Consider the following 18267-nt stretch of genomic DNA (forward strand, 5'->3'; position numbering starts at 1 on the left):
TTCGGGTCATAGAATAAAACTATCACAGCAGCGAACTGCAAGGAAGCCTGAAGAGTGTTTTGTCAAATGTCACCTCCCCTCCCACAAGAGGGAACTGGGCCCTGGAATGTGTTAAGTGATTTGCCCAGAATCACTCAGGGGGATCCCATCATATATATCCCAAAGTTATTTCTGTTACCTCAAAAACCAGAACCAAAGACAACAACAAAAGGCAAACGGCAACAGAATGCTCGGTAAAACATTCTCCAGATTCTTGGGCTAAATCCGCTCTAACATACAAAACAAGAGTCAATCAGAAACTGTTTAAAGTGGAGGCACGAGGGAAACCGACAGAGATGGGGGTGTAACCTGTCGCTAAGTCAGTAAGTACTTTGAGAGCTGGGATCCCTGGTCCGAAAGGAAGGCCCCAACCATCAGCCTCGGTTCGTGGCTTCCTGCTGTGGCCATTAGCTGGGGGAGGTGGATAAATCCTGAGTCATACAAGAGAGCCCAAATGGAAATCCAGCAGGGAACAGAGACAAAGTTCCTACTCCTCGGGGCCCAAAAGCAAGAAAGTGCACCCCAGGTAAGTGGAGAGATGCCTTGCAGGAGTGGAAGGAAACCACTAACACACGTTCCTGTGTTGCAGGAAAGTGCTGAACTCAAGAAATGCTATTGCTGTCGCCAGCCAAACCTTCAAGTGCAAGGATGCCTCCCTCCCAGACTCCAAATCTCCATCTCTCTCTTGTTTTTATCTTTTGAAAGTACCAAAGTGGTGAGTCCTAACTCAGAGGCCGAGGAAAACTTAGCCAGGGGTTTCCGGGAGGGGAGCAGAAGCTGAGATGCTCCCTGCAAAGGCAAAGCTGAGGCCTCTGGGGATGGGGTGGGGGGCAGCTGCAGGGGTACCAGGGCTGCACCCCAATCCCTGCAGCGGTGCCCGCCAAAGGGTTTGCTGGAAATAAATCTTCTATGGGCTTGTCTCAGATCTGAAACAGCCAGGGCCCAGGAGCCCCACCCGATCTGAGAGCACTGCCTTGGCCAGAGATGAGAGAGCAGAAGGGGTCTGAGGAAGAACAAGGGCTGCCGGTGTCTACACATGAACCTGGGATTCACTTCCCAGGTTCCTACTGCTCTGTGTCGTGTCTTGTCTGATGTGCTCAGACCCTACTAGGTGGAGAAGACAGGTAGATGAAAACGTGGATGTACAGTCAGTGTGTGTTAGAACCAGAGAAAGAACCTACCCAACCCTGATGAAAAAGTGTGGGGTGGGGAGCTTAATTATTCATTTTTATTTATCACAAAGCAGTGCTGTTGGAGTGAAATCACAAGTATAACAATAGTAACTGGAGGCAAAATACGTTAAAGTGAGATCAGATGTGCTATTATTCCCTCAAGAAGGCGATCTCTCCCGGAAGTCAGAAAGGAGGGCCGAGATAACTTTCCATTTCAAAAAACAGGGCTGAGATCCTAAGTGATCAAACTGAACATTGAACCAAAGGCAAAAAGTGACCTCATGGGCATCCTGAAATGGTGCCCTGAGAAGAACACATAACCACTGTCACGTTTGCGCCAAAAATGTTTCACTGAATCTAACCAGTGAGGGGCCGTATACAAAACTGGGCTGACCTCTTCACACATGTCCATGTCATGAGAGAAAGAAAAAAAGACTCAGGAACCGTTTCAGAGGAAAGAAGACAATGTGTGATCATGAACTGGAAACTGGACTGAAAGAAGACAATGTGTGATCATGAACTGGAAACTGGACTGAAAAAAAGTTAAGCTATAAAGGACACCATTGTAATGACCAGGGCTACCTGACTTTGGAATGTGTATAAGATAATAAGATTGTATCAATGCTCAATTTCTTTCTTTTTTTAAAAATAAATTTATTTATTTATTTATTTTAAAATTTTGGCTGCGTTGGGTCTTCGTTGCTGTGCGGGCTTTCTCTAGTTGTGGTGAGCTGGGGCTACTCTCTGTTGCAGTGTGCAGACTTCTCATTGCGGTGGCTTCTCGTTGCGGAGCACAGGCTCTAGGCACACGGGCTCAGTAGTTGTGGCTCGTTGGCTTTGTTGCACCGTGGCATGTGGGATCTTCCCGGACCAGGGCTAGAACCCGTGTCCCCTGCATTGGCAGGTGGATTCTTAACCACTGTGCCACCAGGGAAGTCCCAATGCTAAATTTCTTAAGGGTGATCATTATTTATGGTCGTGTAGGATAATGTCCTTTTTAAAAATATATGCTGTAATATTTAAAGGTGAAGTGTCATGATGTTGACAACTACCTCAAACTGCTGAAAAAAAAAGCAGTTGACTGCGTATACACACAGAGAAAGATAAAGCAAGTGAAGTAACTGTTAACACTTGGTGAATCCAGGTGAAAGCTTTACGGGTGTTTGTTGTACTATTCTGGCAAGTTTTCCAAAATAAAAAGTTTGGGGAAACTTTTACAATAAAGATGGGGCTGTGGCCTGGAGATTAAACACACACACACACACACACGATGTACTGTTCTTGTTCTCTTCAAAAGCAGGAAAAAGAATCTCTAATAACCTAACCTATTAAGAACACAGTCCTTCTACCTTTGAGCTAAGGACAAATAATTGTCTTTTTTGAGTAATAAAATAGTGGTTTTCCTCTGATACCTTATAAGAAAGATTAATTATGTCCTAAATATACTCAATTTATAGCTTGTACAGAATTATGCTGAAGCAGGTTGAGCTACGACCTATCTGATAATAAGAAATGGGGGGAAAACACAGGAAAGATCAGCTCACCATGTAGTACTTAGAACTAAAGAGAGCGTGGAGATCCATGGTTAATTTATGTGGGGTCTGATTTATCTACTTACCGTTTTGGTCTCTGTGTTCAGAACAGGCAGTGCAGAAAGCACATTTTTGCAAGTAGAAAAAAGGTGAAGCATTACCTTTGAAGGCCTACCTGTTTCACCTGGATAAATGTCAAGGGATAAACGCTTTTTACGGGTCCAGAGGGACACAGAATGTCGAGAGCTTCCTCCACTGTCTTTAACTGAAAAGAAACAAAAGCAGCATTCACTCACTGTCACCCCTCCCTGGTAATCACAGTAGAGAATAACGTCATTGACCAACCCCTAAATAAATTGAAATGGTTCAAATTCTACTTAGTGCTGTCCCCCAGTCACCTTCAATCAATTCCATCTATTCCTTAACTCTGGATGAAAATTAACGGATGATAAACTTAAAAATAGTTTCAAACATACCTATCTGCAAACACAACCTCCTGTATATGAAAGGCCCTTAAAATGCATGAAAACCAAAGCTCCGTAAAGCCTTCCCACCACTCCCAATGAAGTAGCTCCGACTGTGCCCTCCTCTGAATTGGTCTGCAGCATGTTTCCCACGCCTGTATCACTTTCCAGTTGTTTATACCACTGCTGTCCTTGCTGACTGTCAGCTCCTTAAGGGCAGGGTCTGTACTGAGCGTACCTCCAATGCCAGCACAAGGTAGACACTCAATTCATACTTATAATTGTGTATTCTTGCAGCTCATGGTGTTTATTCTGATGCAATAACAACAATGATAATGGCTATAAGCTCTGGCTGCCTCCAGGGGAGACATCACTTTACCCGCATACCTCACTGAATCCTCACAACACCGGGAAAAGCAGGCATTATGGTCCCTTTTTAGTAAAGAAGAAATGGGGCTCAGAGCAGCTCACTTGAATCAAGGCGCAGACAGGATTTGCAGTTAGGTTTGGCTCCAAACCCAGGGCTTTCCCTAATACGATACTGGTCAGGAATTTTTTTTTTTTTTTTTTTTTTTTTTTTTGGTACGCAGGCCTCTCACTGCTGTGGCCTCTCCCGTTGCGGAGCACAGGCTCTGGACGTGCAGGCTCAGCGGCCGTGGCTCAAGGGCCCAGCCGCTCCGCAGCATGTGGCATCTTCCCAGACCGGGGCACGAACCCATGTCCCCTGCATCGACAGGCGGACTCTCAACCACTGCGCCACCAGGGAAGCCCCGGTCAGGAATCCATCAATTCAGCTGAGTGGGTGCTCTCCCACTTGGACAACTAAAGGAACTCAACTCATGGTGAAAGCTTTTATCCTATATAACTATGTTCTACTTAAACTTCATTTAGTTATATGCCGATTTGCTATCTTCAATTGTATATATTTAGTTTCTGGTCTCACAATTTTCCTTCCTGGTAAACAAAATGTGCTCTGGTACTAAGGTAGCTATGTTTTAGCAATGTTGTTGTTTGAAACATTTGCAGTTATTTTCTGTTGCATAAAAATAAAATTTTCACAGCTCTGTAAAGACATAAACTGGGACTTCCCTGGTGGCACAGTGGTTAAGAATCGCCTGCCAAGGGCTTCCCTGGTGGCTCAGTGGTTGAGAGTCCACCTGCCGATGCAGGGGACACGGGTTTGTGCCCCAGTCCGGGAAGATCCCGCATGCCGTGGAGCGGCTGGGCCCATGAGCCATGGCCGCTGAGCCTGCGCGTCCAGAGCCTGTGCGTCCGGAGCCTGTGCTCTGCAATGGGAGAGGCCACAACAGTGAGAGGCCCGCGTACCACAAAAATAAAGAATCGCCTGCTAATGCAGGGGACACAGGTCTGATCCCTGGTCCGGGAAGATCCCACATGCCGCAGAGCAACTAAGCCCGTGCGCCACAACTACTGAAGCCCATGCACCCTAGAGCCCGTGCTCCGCAACAAGAGAAGCCACCACAATGAGAAGGTCATGCTCCGCAACGAAGAGTAGCCCCTGCTCGCCACAACTAGAGAAAGCCCACGCGCATCAATGAAGACCCAGCACAGCCAAAAATTTAAAAAGTTTTTAAAAAGACTCAAACCAACCCTTTCCTTAAGTAGTAGTAGCAATGAAGAAGTAGAAGATACTCCCTTTACAAGTGTGATTAAAGTTTGGTTAATCTAAAGCAAGATTCCTATCAGGCAGAGAGACCACATTCTTTGTAGATCATAACACACCTATCCGACACTAGGTGGAAAATGTTACAAGAGCTCAACCAACGAATAATATATCAAAGGGCTTCATGAATGGAAAAATTATACAATCATGTTTGGTATTTTGCTTAAAGATAAAAACTTATGATGCTATTTTAGAATTATCAAGATTCTTAAGAAATATGTAACTTTTTTTCCTTGTGAGTTAACCCATGTAGGAGTTACGGATTATCAGAGGGGAAAACCTGAAGACACAGATGGTCAAAACAAATTGATTTGGGCTACGTCACTCCTATCAAATGAAACCTCACTTCTTTGTCTCTTTCCCTAGAATAAAATGGTCTTCACTCATATTTATGATTCATTTCTAGCTTTCCCCCCTGATGTCCCAATTACCATATAAGCCACAAGCCACGAGGACATAATTTTGAGATGGAGGGGAGTGTATAATTGAGGGTTAATGTCTGTGCCTTTTGAGAACCCCCTTTGAGAAAGGTGAATTATAGAAAAGAACATCACCAGCCATAACAATAAGGTGCACGTTATTCCCACAAGGGCTCCTAGTGCTGCTTTTGACATGGATAATGGAACCAAAATGATCTAAGAATGCCCGCTCGTGCCCCATGTGCTCACCCTGTCAACATGCACACAGAGTCTCTCACCTCCCGTGTCCCCGTTTTCCCAGAAACATCATCCACCCCATCAGTCTCACAGAAAACAAGTTCACAGAAAAATAACGAACCAATTCCCCAGCATAACGCTTTCACTCACGACTGCTGAATTCCACTTCCTCACTCTCAATGTTTCTGTCACTTTGTTTTTTCTTACCTTTTTCAGACCAACTTTTCCATATGCAAACTTCGGTGTGGATGGAGGGATAGGGCCTTCAGGTACTTTTTCAAACTATAAACCAGAGTGGAAAAAAACAGAAAAGAAAAACAGCTGTTAAACTCTCAGAAAGATATCTATACAATTCATGTTTCAAAAGGAGGGTCAAAGAGTCAAACAACAGTGCCAGTGATTTTTGGAACGGCAAAGGAACCAAAAACTCTCCCCCAAACAGAATCTAAGTGTATATCTTTGTATGTCTGTTCTTTAAGCTCCAGGAATCATTCAAATAATTATAGAACAAAAGACTTCAAACCGAAAGCAAAAACAAGTAGAATAAAGGTGACAGCAGAAGATTGAAGTGGAGGAGAAAAGGAAAAAGGTACATGGTAAAAAGGACTCTGAAGGGAGGGAGTTTACAGTAGGAAAAGATGGTATTTGCAGATTAAATCTCATTGGTAGATTAAAGTTTTGTGTCAATGTTAAATTTGCTGTGGTTATATAAGAGCATATTCCTGCCTATTCTTACAAAATACACACTCAAGTATTTAGGGGTAAAGGGTCCTGATGTCTGCAACCCTCCAGAGGTTTAGGGAACACACGGGCTTGGCGAGGGGCAAATGATGACGCAAATAGAGTGAAATGTTGACAGGGGTGAATCTTGGTGTGGAATATACAAGTGTTCTTTGTAATATTCTTAGTCTTGAAACTTTTCTGTAAGCTTGAAATTATTTTTAAATAAAAAAATTTAGAAAATAAAAATATTTTATTTTCTAAATAAAATATTAAATATGTACACACACAGAGTCACACACACAATTTATATTAACATCAGAAGGTATGGGTGTAATTCCCAGGTCTTAAAAACGTCTATGTCCATCTGGAATCTCCAAGTAGGTTGTATTATGATCTGTCAGGATCCTTACAGTTCTTTCTTTCCTCCTTTCTCCCTTCCTTCCTTCCTTCCTTCCTCTCTCTTGCTCTCTCTGCTTCCCTTTTTAAAAGTAGTAAAAAAGAAGAGGATAAAACACTGCTATAGTAAAAAGCGATAGTCTCCTGACTCACTATTCTCTTAGTTCTGTTCTTCAGAGGAAACCATTTTAAAATCATTTAATTCTTCCAATTTTTGCTTCTTTTAGTCTCTAAATAATATACTCATCTGCTATTTCTTGTTCAATCAATTTAAAGCATGATTATTGATTTCTTTAATACATGGGATTTAGCTCAGCTGTACTCTTCTGGGTATCTCCCTTTCTTACCAATGTGGTTATGTCATTTTCACTTTCTCTACTGGTTGAATTTGTAGCTTTAAATAATATCATATACTTATATCTCAGTTCTAACCAACTAAGACATCCCTTGTGTCCACACATTTAAAGATAAGGCTATCTGCACGCTTTGCTGAGCTCTCCTCTCCACTCCCACCTCCAAACCATCAACTTTACTTTTTACATTGTCAAGGTTAAAGGTCTAGTCTATAGCCATAAGTCCTCCCTTCAAGTGTACATTGACTCTAAATTAAAAATCAGGGCTTCCCTGGTGGTGCAGTGGTTAAGAATCCGCCTGCCAATGCAGGGGACACGGGTTCAAGCCCTGGTCCAGGAAGATCCCACATGCCGCGGAGCAACTAAGCCCATGTGCCACAACTACTGAGCCTGTGCTCTAGAGCCCGCGAGCCACAACTACTGAGCCCATGGGCCACAACTACTGAAGCCCTCACACCTAGAGCCTGTGCTCTGAAACAAGAGAAGCCACCTTAATGAGAGGCCTGTGCACCACAACAAAGAGTAGCCCCCACTCGCTGCAACTAAAAAGAAAGCCTGCATGCAGCAACGAAGACCCAACACAGCCAAAAAAAAAAAAAAATCACCAATGCTCACATTATTGTAATTATATAAATATTGCTCTCTGCACAGCTAAGTGGCGAATATGTACTGGGATGGCATGTTCTCTTTCCTTGTAGATGATTTTTTTCTCTTCTTTTCCCTGGGGTTTCTAATTGCTTTCTTTTTTCTTGTCTGCCGTTAGGTTAACACCTCTTTAGGTTGTTCCAAATTTCCAGAGACGGTATCAAGTTTCTCCCCCCACTCTTTTCCCCCCCTAGAAAACTTCCTACTGGAACCCTCAGTCTTCCTGCTCCAAGGCTTGACAGTCAAGGATTTTTTTTAAACTTTTATATTTTATTTATTTATTTATTGTCCCGCCGCATGGCTTGTGGTATCTTGATTCCCTGACCAGGGATTGAACCTGGGCCCACAGCAGTGAAAGCGCCGAGTCCTAACCACTGGACCACCAGCAAATTCCCTGAGAGTCCAGGATTCACCTTCATTATTCTTCTGGCTTTTCCCTCCTGTTTCTAGACTCTCATGACTTCCTCATTTCACTAGAGAAATCTCAAGTAACTTCCTAAAGACTGGTACATGGGAGGTAAACTTCCTGAATCTTCGCAATGTCTGAATATGTCACCTTTAATTAATAATTTGAATGAGTATAGAATTCTATATTGAAAATCATTTTCCCTTAGAATGACAAGGGTACTGTTCTGTGTCCTCTATCACCTGCTGTGGCTCATGCCAGGCTCATTCCTGAAAAAGGTGACCAGCTTTTTCTCTCTAGAAGCTTGTAGGCTGTTTATCCTCGATGTCCTAAATTTTTATAAGGATGTGTCTGGATACATATGTTTTTTACATTCATTATGCTAGGCAACTCAGATATCCTTTTCTGTTTTGGAAAAAAAAAATCTGTACTGTTTCTTTGATGTTTTCTTTTTCTCCATTTTTTTTCCCCTTCCTTGTAAGTAACCTGCACATCCTAGTTTCTTCCTCTGTATGTCTCATATATTCTCTCTTGTTTCCATCTCTGTCTTCTGGTTCTAATTTCTAGGATATTATTTTTAATTTCCAATAACTTTTTCTCGGTCTCCTTTATCCAAGTATCCTGTTCTTATTTTATGGATGCAATGTCTTCTCAAATCTCTCTAAAGGATATAAATTTGAGAAAGTTTGCTTTGTTTTGTTTAAGATCTCTCCTGTCTCCTGAATTCTCTGTTGCCTTTAGGGTTATTTTTCTGTTTATTTCATCTTGGTCTTTGTCTTTCCCTTTGCAGGTTTTACGGATGTGCTCAAACATCTGGCCGTCATCCTTAGTTGTCTATTCATATTTAACGGCAATGCAGATGGTGCGCTAGCGTTTGCACACTCAGCTTCTCTCTGCCAGTCTTGCTCTGGGTACAGGGGCCAGGCTTGTGCAGTTGGGAGCTTTGTTTTAGGGTGAATTGGCAGGGAGTCAGACATAATATATGGGGTCTTTGCTCTGGGGCTGTTCTTTTTTTTTTTTTTTTTTTAAAAATCCTCTGATTTTCTAACTGATAGAAAGATGCTTCCCTGATGGATAGTCTATTTCAAAGTGGGGTGAAGAAATGAAGGACATGACAGGAAATATGTAGAGTTTCATCAGCCTTCCCATTTTCAGCTTTCATTTTCATCCTTTTCATTTCCACCCTTTCATTTCCATGCCTGCATTTCCAGGGCCCTGGCTCTCCAGGGTTCTTTAAGGCCAATCTCTCCCTGTTCCCTGTTCCTATAACCAACTCCCTTTCCATCATCACTGGGAACCTAGATTTTCTTATCCTACTTCTTCAGCCACCATTGCTCCACCTATTTTTGTTTCCCAGAAATCCGCTGAAATCTCTCATGCATGGACAGCTCCGCTCTTGTTGGCTTCATTAGAAAAAAAAAAAATCCTTTTTTATCATTTAGTAACATTTTGGAAGGGAGAAGAGACAAATATGTAGGCAGACAGCCATCTTGAACTGGGAACCCTTTGTATTTCTAATATTCTATGAGTCTATATTTCTGTGAAAAATTTTTTGAAAGATCATATTAAAAATGATCTTCATGACTCATAGTAACATGAATGTGAGGCCAGAGTTACTGCTAATCTTAGAGTAAGATGTAAGATCTCTCTTCCCAGCTTTCCCTGAAGTCTAGACCACATTCTTTCTTCTTTGTAAGCTGACCCACTCCATTCCCCCCCACCCCCATTCTGGTCAGTAAAATAAGTAAACACAAATCCACAAAGGAGACCTGACAGCTGTACAATTCATTTTCTGAGGTCCCCTATTCACTGCACATGGGAGTGACCATGGCACATCTAACTCCTGAAGTGAAGGTGGATTCCAATATAGCCAGGACTGCAATCCCTCTACCACATTGGAAGAAAGAGTCACCGCACAGACACCTTTATTCAACCTACATTCAGCCAGTTCTCTCATCTTATTTACTACTCACAAAGACCTTCATAGCTAGTTATTATATTTCCTTTTTAGAGCTGAGACTGAGGAACTTGCTCAAGATTTTAAAGAGGGAAAGGGAGGGAGCTGGGACTTTGACTCCAAGTCTAGTGTTGTTTCTACAGCTCCATCTTGACTCCTTTTTTGCTGAACAATAATAGAGTAGAAAGTGTCTTACCCCATAATTCCAAAACCAAAAAATCCCACAAAACCTTCTCTCTTCTAGTTTTCCTCCTACACCCCCTCCCCACTTAAGCACACATAAAGATAGGAGGTAATTTTGTAATTTGCTACTGCCACTTACCAAAAGCACTTTTTTTTTTTTTTTGCGGTACGCGGGCCTCTCACTGTTGTGGCCTCTCCCGTTGCGGAGCACAGGCTCCGGACGCGCAGGCTCAGCGGCCATGGCTCACGGGCCCAGCCGCTCCGCGGCACGTGGGATCTTCCCGGACCGGGACATGAACCCGTGTCCCCTGCATCGGCAGGAGGACTCTCAACCACAGCGCCACCAGGGAAGCCCCAAAAGCACTTTTGACATGACCAAATAGTAACAATAATTTTATTTACTTGCATATTACAGTCAAACGAATATGACAGAATTTACCTATGGTTATGTATGGTTTACATAACCATAACCTTTCAATATTAGGAGTTGAATTATTTCCAATTTTTGATATTATAAATAATATTGCAATGAACAACTTCATGTCTATAGCATTTTCCACGTTCAGAATGTTTTTTAATAAAGTTCCAAGTGAGGGGTCATTAGGTCAAATGATATAAGCATTTTATATGATTCATTTTTTTTTTTTTTTTTTTTTTGCGGTACGCGGGCCTGTCACTGTTGTGGCCTCTCACGTTGCGGAGCACAGGCCCCGGAAGCGCAGGCTCAGAGGCCATGGCTCACGGGCCCAGCCGCTCCGCGGCACGTAGGATCTTCCCGGACCGGGGCACGAACCCGTGTCCCCTGCATCGGCAGGCGGACTCCCAACCACTGCGCCACCAGGGAAGCTCTATATGATTCTTAATACAGTGTATGCCAAAGCTTTCACCAAATGTCTATACTTGTTTATGTCTTTTGCCCAATTATCTAATTGGATCTTGAATTTTTAATCAGTGGTATGAGTTCATTATATTCTCATTATTAAGCCTCCATGTGTCTATTCCACTTGCCACAATCTTCTGTCTTTAAAAAAAAATTATAGTGAATTTTCATTGATTATCATACAGCAAAATTCTAATCTTCTGTCCAACTAATTAATATGTCAGAAAAGAAATAGACAAATATGCCAAAATATTATACTTCTGAACCTTTATTTCTCCATAGTAATTTGTACTTTAATCATAGTTTTAAGAGCAGTCATAAATACTGCTTCTTATCCTACCTGTTTAGATGGACAAATTCAACATGGGAAGCAGCTCTTTTCCCAGTGTAATCCAATAGATTCAATGGCGACCAACTTTTCTTTTCCCAAGATCTCTAATGTTTTCATTCATTTATCTCTAACAAGCTCTTAGGAAGTACTTTGGGAAATTCCCTGGCCAGAGTTTAGGACTCCACGCTTTTACTGCCAGGGCCCGGGTTCAGTCCCTGGTCAGGGAACTAAGATCCCACAAGCCGTGGCAAAAAAAAGGAAAGTACTTTGTGTCAGGTCTTACGCTTGGTACTAAGGATAATAACAGCCCCTAGTCCAGAGTGAGAATGTATAAACAAGTTATATTAGCAAACTAGGAGAAGTTGTGTCTTCAAGATTTCCACAGTATAATGTGGTGACGGAAAACAAAGTGTGACTAAATCTTCAGAGAGACGAATCAAAGACAAACCCCAGAGAAGGTAAAGAGATGTGACCTCATTTTCCAGATGGATAAGGGCAGAGGGACCAGTTTGTGCAGAGGCCAGGAGCTGTAAACTGCACCTCCTGTAAAATTCTAGAATTTTATGTACCTTCATTTTAAGGCTAGAGACTCACATATAAGAAAGTGAGAACTGAATAGCACAGGGAACTATAGTCAATATCTTGTAATAACCTATAATGGAAAAGAATCTGAAAAAGAATGAAAAAGTACTGAATCACTTTGCTGTACACCCCAAACCTGACACAACATTGTAAATTAACCATACTTCAATATTTTTAAAGTGGCACCAAAAAAAAGGGGGAGAATTGAAAGATGAGGCTTGATGAAAACAGGGGCAGAGTCATGGAAGGCATCCTGACCAGATCAGCATTTCAGAGAAACCACTCTGGAAGACAGACTAGAAAAGCCAGCTCTGTAGGAAATGAATAGACTAATGCCACAAGAGTACAGGTGACGCTTTAAAAGACTATTTGGATTAGCAGATGCAAACTATTATATATAGGAAGGATAAACAACAAGGTCCTACTGTATAGCACAGGGAACTATATTCAATATCTTGTGATAAACCGTAATGGAAAAGAATATGAAAAAGAATATATATATATATATATATATATATATATATATATATATGTATAACCGAGTCACTTCTGCTGTAGCAGAAATTAACACAACGTTGTAAATCAACTATACTTCAATAAATTTTTTTAAAAAAGACTAACATTCATTAAGTAATATTCACATCGAAATCCTTAATTATCAGACGTAAACACTGTGTCCACCAGCAACATGGATCATCAAGAGACAGCTGTGTCTACCCATTGAGCTAATGTCATTCCAGCCATAAACCAAGAAGGACTATCAATCAGCCAGTGTAGACTGGTCCTGGGTCAAGTTTCAAACTTCATTAAGCTTCTGAGGTACTGAAAATCACGATGGCCATTCTGTCATGTCCAGTCCCCGCCCAGCCTCACTACCACCCTCATGGAATTCCGAGATCCCCTCCAGTCATCAAGGTCCTCAACTACAACTTAATTTCTGCAGAATGACCCATCTTCAGAAAGTCAGCTGGACTCATCTTTGATGGAATCCCTATGAAGAACTGGAACAAAACTCTTTAAAAAATCGGTCTGAAATTCATTCAAAAGCATACAAAAATAAACTCACCACTGCCCCTCTCAGGAATTGCTACCAAGGAGGAGGGCGCTACCCTATAGTATTACGCTTCATCCTCGAGGTCAAAGTGTTAACCGCGTCTGGTTGAGTTTTACCCACACCAAAGAGAATACATTTAAAAATGCAAATATCACGAGCTTTGTCACGCCTTGAAGAGTCCTGTGTGAGGGCTGCCTGGAGTCTTCACCGCTGAGCACAAGCTTGTGCAGTCTGCTGGGAAATTCCCATCTCTGGGAGTCCATGTCAGTGAAAGAGACTGTCCATCTCCACCCAGCTTACTCTTGAGATGAACTAAAGAAGAGACCCATTCGACTTTTTAAGTCTTTGGTGAAGGAAAGAGGCAGGAAGAGCTATATATGGGGGTATTTATGATCCCATTTCTTTTCCTCGATGCAGACAAATACTTTGAATACCATCTAACAAACCATCGAAGTGAACATCTACAAAGGCTCATAAGAAAGAGCTCACTTTTAAAGTCGTTCATTTCTCTCTTCCAAACCTGAAATATCAAAAAAGAGAAGTGGGGAAAGATGACCACATCTTAAGCTGCAATCTATCATAAGCTACTGAATTACCTTAATTTCTGAAGACTCTGTCTCCTTCATGGGTTCATTTTACTGTGGCCACTGGTTAAATGCTTGGGATCCTCTGGGTTTGTCTTTTGCTTGGCCCGCTGCCCTTCTCACTCAGCTTCTGCGTGCAATCTCAAACTCTCCTGGACTTCAGCCTCCACCTCCACAATGAGTGCAGAATCCGTGCCTAACGGATTCTTCCTGGAGCTTCTCATTCTTAAGTGAGGTGCTTGCCAGACAGACACCTCCACCTGGATGTCCTCAGAGGCATCCTGAGCTCAACTTGCTTCTCCCTCCCCCTTCCCACCTGTGCCTTCTCTGCAACCCTCAATGTTAGCTGTTGACCCCAATACCAATCTAGTTATCCAACCAAGGTTGTAACCCGGACAAATCAATGACTCCTCATTCTTCCTCACACCAGCATTCAGCCGGTTGCCAAATTCCACCAGTTTTACCTCCTGAATATTTTTCAAATCAACTGCTTCCTCTGCACTCCCCGTTGGCCCCGCCATCATCTAACCCCTAGGTTACCGCAGCAGCTGCTGAACTCATCTTCTGCAGCCAGAAGTGCCCCAAGGGAGGGTCCTAGCAGTGCGTTCTCATGGTCATAGGTTTTTGTAAAATTTGCAGAAGTAATGCAATTTAACCACCAAAGGCTAAGACCCTCGCCTCTTTCCGCTCCAGCTTTCCTGTGTTAAACATCCTCTTGGGTCAGGAGGCTTTAGAGTGGCTACAGGCATCTTTGAGATTCAACCAAAGGAGAGCTGAGGTGGGGATTTATTTAATTTGGGCACAGAATATATTTACAAGGTTCACTGTCACTCCTATGAATAGGTAAACTATTGCTAACAGATTATGCTGACTTGCAATATGATTGTGCTCTAAGGCATCCAGCTCCAGAAATATGTGGGTTGTGGAGGGGAAACAGGGTTTAAAATGTTATGGGGCCAGATCATCAAAAAATCTACAAACAATAAATGCTGGAAAGAGTGTGGAGAAAAGGGAACCCTCTTGCACTGTTGGTGGGAATGTAAATTGATACAGCCACTATGGAGAACGGTATGGAGGTTCCTTCAAAAACTAAAAACAGAACTACCATATGACCCAGCAATCCCACTACTGGGCATATACCCTGAGAAAACCATAATTCAAAAAGAGTCATGTACCCCAATGTTCATTGCAGCTCTATTTACAATAGCCAGGACATGGAAGCAACCTAAGTGTCCATCAACAGATTAATGGATAAAGAAGATGTGGCACATATATACAATGGAATATTACTCAGCCATAAAAAGAAAAGAAAATGAGTTATTTGCAGTGAGGTGGATGGACCTAGAGTCTGTCATACAGAGTGAAGTAAGTTAGAAAGAGAAAAACAAATACCATATGCTAACACATTTATATGGAATCTAAAAAACAAACAAACAAAAATGGTCATGAAGAACCTAGGGGCAAGACAGGTATAAAGATGCAGACCTACTAGGAATGGACTTGAGGACATGGGGAGGGGGAAGGGTAAGATGGGACGAAGTGAGAGAGTGGCATGGACATATATACACTACCAAATGTAAAATAGATAGCTAGTGGGAAGCAGCTGCATAGCACAGGGTGATCAGCTCGGTGCTTTGTGACCACCTAGAGGGGTGGGATGGGGAGGGTGGGAGGGAGGGAGATGCAAGAGGGAAGAGATATGGGGATATATGTATATGTATAACTGATTCACTTTGTTATAAAGCAGAAACTAACACACCATTGTAAAGCAGTTATACTCCAATAAAGATGTTAAAAAAAATGTTATGGGGCCAGGACATGTCTACAGAAATTTCTTCCAAATATTACAGCTCACGCATGAAAGAATTTGAGAGAGATCTCCCCAGTTTAGATAACAATCCTAAATATTCATATAACGCTATCAGTAACAAAATGTGAAGCTTTCCTGTTTTTCTAAACTATCAATACTAAAAAACAAATTTCAGTCAGTCACACTTGAGAGAGATTGCCAGTCTCTCTAGAGAAGATTACAAACATTGTTATCATCCGAAGAGACAATAAAACAGCATGCAGCCAAAAGAATATAAGGAAAGAAGGATGACAGAGGTGTTTCAGTTAATAAAGCCAAAATATGTTTTTAAGTTTTGTGATGTTTGCAATTATTTTAATTTAAAAATTTTTAAATTTGTAATGATTTTTAAACAATTTTTATTGGGGTATAGTTGATTAATATTGTGTTAACTTCAGGTGTACAGCAAAGTGAATCAGTTATACATACACATATATCCACTCTTTTTTCTTTTTAGATTCTTTTCCCATATAGGCCATTACAGAGTATTGAGTAGAGCTCCCTGTGCCATACAGCAGGTTCTTATTAGTTATCTATTTTATATACAGTAGTGGGTATATGTCAATCCCAATCTCCCAATTTATCCCTCCCCCCACTTATCCCCTGGTAACAGAAAGTTTGTAATGATTTCTTTTTTACTCATTTAAATATACATTCGCTTTTGGTGCCTCACTCAGTACCCTTTCTGAAATGTATATCTGACTATTTCACATGGTATATTCAGCAGCATTAATGTTCTTGGTGAAGGAGGAGATAGCATCACCTGTACCTTAAGGAGAAAGCATGGCAGTGTTGGTTCCCACTAGATGGGGAGAAGAGACCAGGATGTAAATAGAGAAGTGCAGATAATTAAAGGTCCAGTTGAGGTTGGAAGCACAAACCCCTGTTCCAGCCACTCCACACTGAAGTTCACAGTCCTCCTGCCTGATTTCAGGGCCAGAGTGTGACAGCAGAATGGTCCAGGCTGGTGGTTTGTGGAGCAGGCGCCCTTGAACAGCAGCAGAGAGGGCTATGGAGGGTGATGGTGAAAGACTCTAACAGCCATCAATCCTAAGAGTCAGGGAAGATCAAGAAAATGTGAGGGGTTGCAGGGGTTGGGGGAGGGGGCAGAAAGAAGTAGCTAAATATATGGGAGAATAAAAACGTGAGGTTGGGCTTCCCTGGTGGCGCAGTGGTTAAGAGTCTGCCTGACGATACAGGGGACACGGGTTCGTGACCCGCTCCGGAAAGATCCCACATGCCGTGGAGCGGCTGGGCCCATGAGCCATGGCTGCTGAGCCTGTGCGTCTGGAGCCTGTGCTCCACAACGGGAGAGGCCACAACAGTGAGAGGCCCGTGTACCGCAAAAAAAACCGTGAGGTTATGATGAGGCCAAAGATTAGATGATGTTTTGTGCAAGAAAAGCACATGTAAAATATCTGCTTTTAAATTTGACTTGGATTGTTTTTCTATGTTAAGCATAGAAAAGCTCATTATTTCAGAAGGCAAATGATTCTAAAAATAAACCTGCCACGGGCTTCCCTGGTGGCGCAGTGATTGAGAGTCCGCCTGCCGATGCAGGGGACACGGGTTCGTGCCCCGGTCTGGGAAGATCCCACATGCCGCGGAGCGGCTGGGCCCGTGAGCCATGGCCGCTGAGCCTGCGCGTCCGGGAGCCTGTGCTCCGCAACGGGAGAGGCCACAACACTGAGAGGCCGGCGTATCGCAAAAAATAAAAAAAAATTAAAAAAAGAAACCTGCCAGCAACACCACTGAGAGGTATATACCCAAAGGAATCGAAAGCAGGGACTTGAACAGATACTTGTGCCCCAATGTTCAATGTAGTATCATTCAAAATAGCCAAAAGATGGAAACAACCCAAGTGTTCATCAAGAGATGAATGAGGTGAATAGATAAACAAACTGTGGTATACAAGTCGTCCCTCTGTATCTGCGGAGTATTGATTTCAGGACCCCCACAGATACCAACATTCCAGGAAGCTCAAGGGACTTGAGTACATCTGCATATGTTCCGTGCACATTCTCTCATATATTTCACATCAGCTCTACATTACTTATAATACCTAATACAGTGTAAATGCTATGTAAATAGTTGTAAATACCATGTAAATGTTATGTGAAAAATTGCCTGCGTGCAACAGACTCAAGTTTTGCTTTTTGGAACTTTCTGTAATTTTTTTTTTTTAAATATTTTCAATCTGTAGTTGGTTGAGTCTGTGGATGTGGGACCCACAGATATGGAGGGCTGTCTGTATGTATACAATGAAGTATTATTCACCCATGAAAAGAAATGAACTTCTGATACATGCTATAACATGAACCTTGAAAACATTATGCTAAGTGAAATAAGTCAGACACAAAAGGAAAATATTGTATGGTTCCACTTTTGTGAAACATCTACAATATGCAAATTCACAGAGGCAGAAAGTAGACTAGCGCTTTCCGGTGGCTGAAAGGAGGGGGAAATGGGGAGTTATTGCATAATAGTTAGCATTTCTGTCTGGGTGGATGAAAAGATTTTGTAAATAGATAATGGCGATGGTTACACAACATTATGAATGTAATTAATGCCACTGAATTGTACACGTAAAAATGGTTAAAATGACAAATTTTGTTATATATATTTTATCACAATTAAAAACAATTAACATACAAAACCCACTGAATTGTGTACTTTAAATGGATGATGTCTATGGTATGTGATTTATATCTAAATAAATCTGTTTAAAAATAAACAAACCTGAAGTGGTTTGTGAGATGAGGCAACAGACTGTAAAA

The 18267-nt window shown here is 42.0% G+C and overlaps 1 protein-coding gene across 1 annotated transcript in view; it reads right to left on the reverse strand.

Annotated features, from left to right (window-relative positions):
* Positions 1-18267, reverse strand: part of GLB1 (galactosidase beta 1) — a 90191-nt gene that overhangs the window by 25899 nt on the left and 46025 nt on the right. The window contains exons 11-12 of the mRNA XM_029241988.1: positions 5755-5829; positions 2919-3008 (exon numbers count right to left, since the gene is read on the reverse strand). Coding sequence (XP_029097821.1) covers positions 2919-3008; positions 5755-5829 — 165 coding nt within the window. The remainder of the gene's footprint in view (positions 1-2918; positions 3009-5754; positions 5830-18267) is intronic.

Source organism: Monodon monoceros, unplaced genomic scaffold, assembly GCF_005190385.1.
Source record: "Monodon monoceros isolate NGI ecotype Baffin Bay Population unplaced genomic scaffold, NGI_Narwhal_1 Super_Scaffold_3, whole genome shotgun sequence".
Lineage (NCBI taxonomy): Eukaryota > Metazoa > Chordata > Mammalia > Artiodactyla > Monodontidae > Monodon > Monodon monoceros.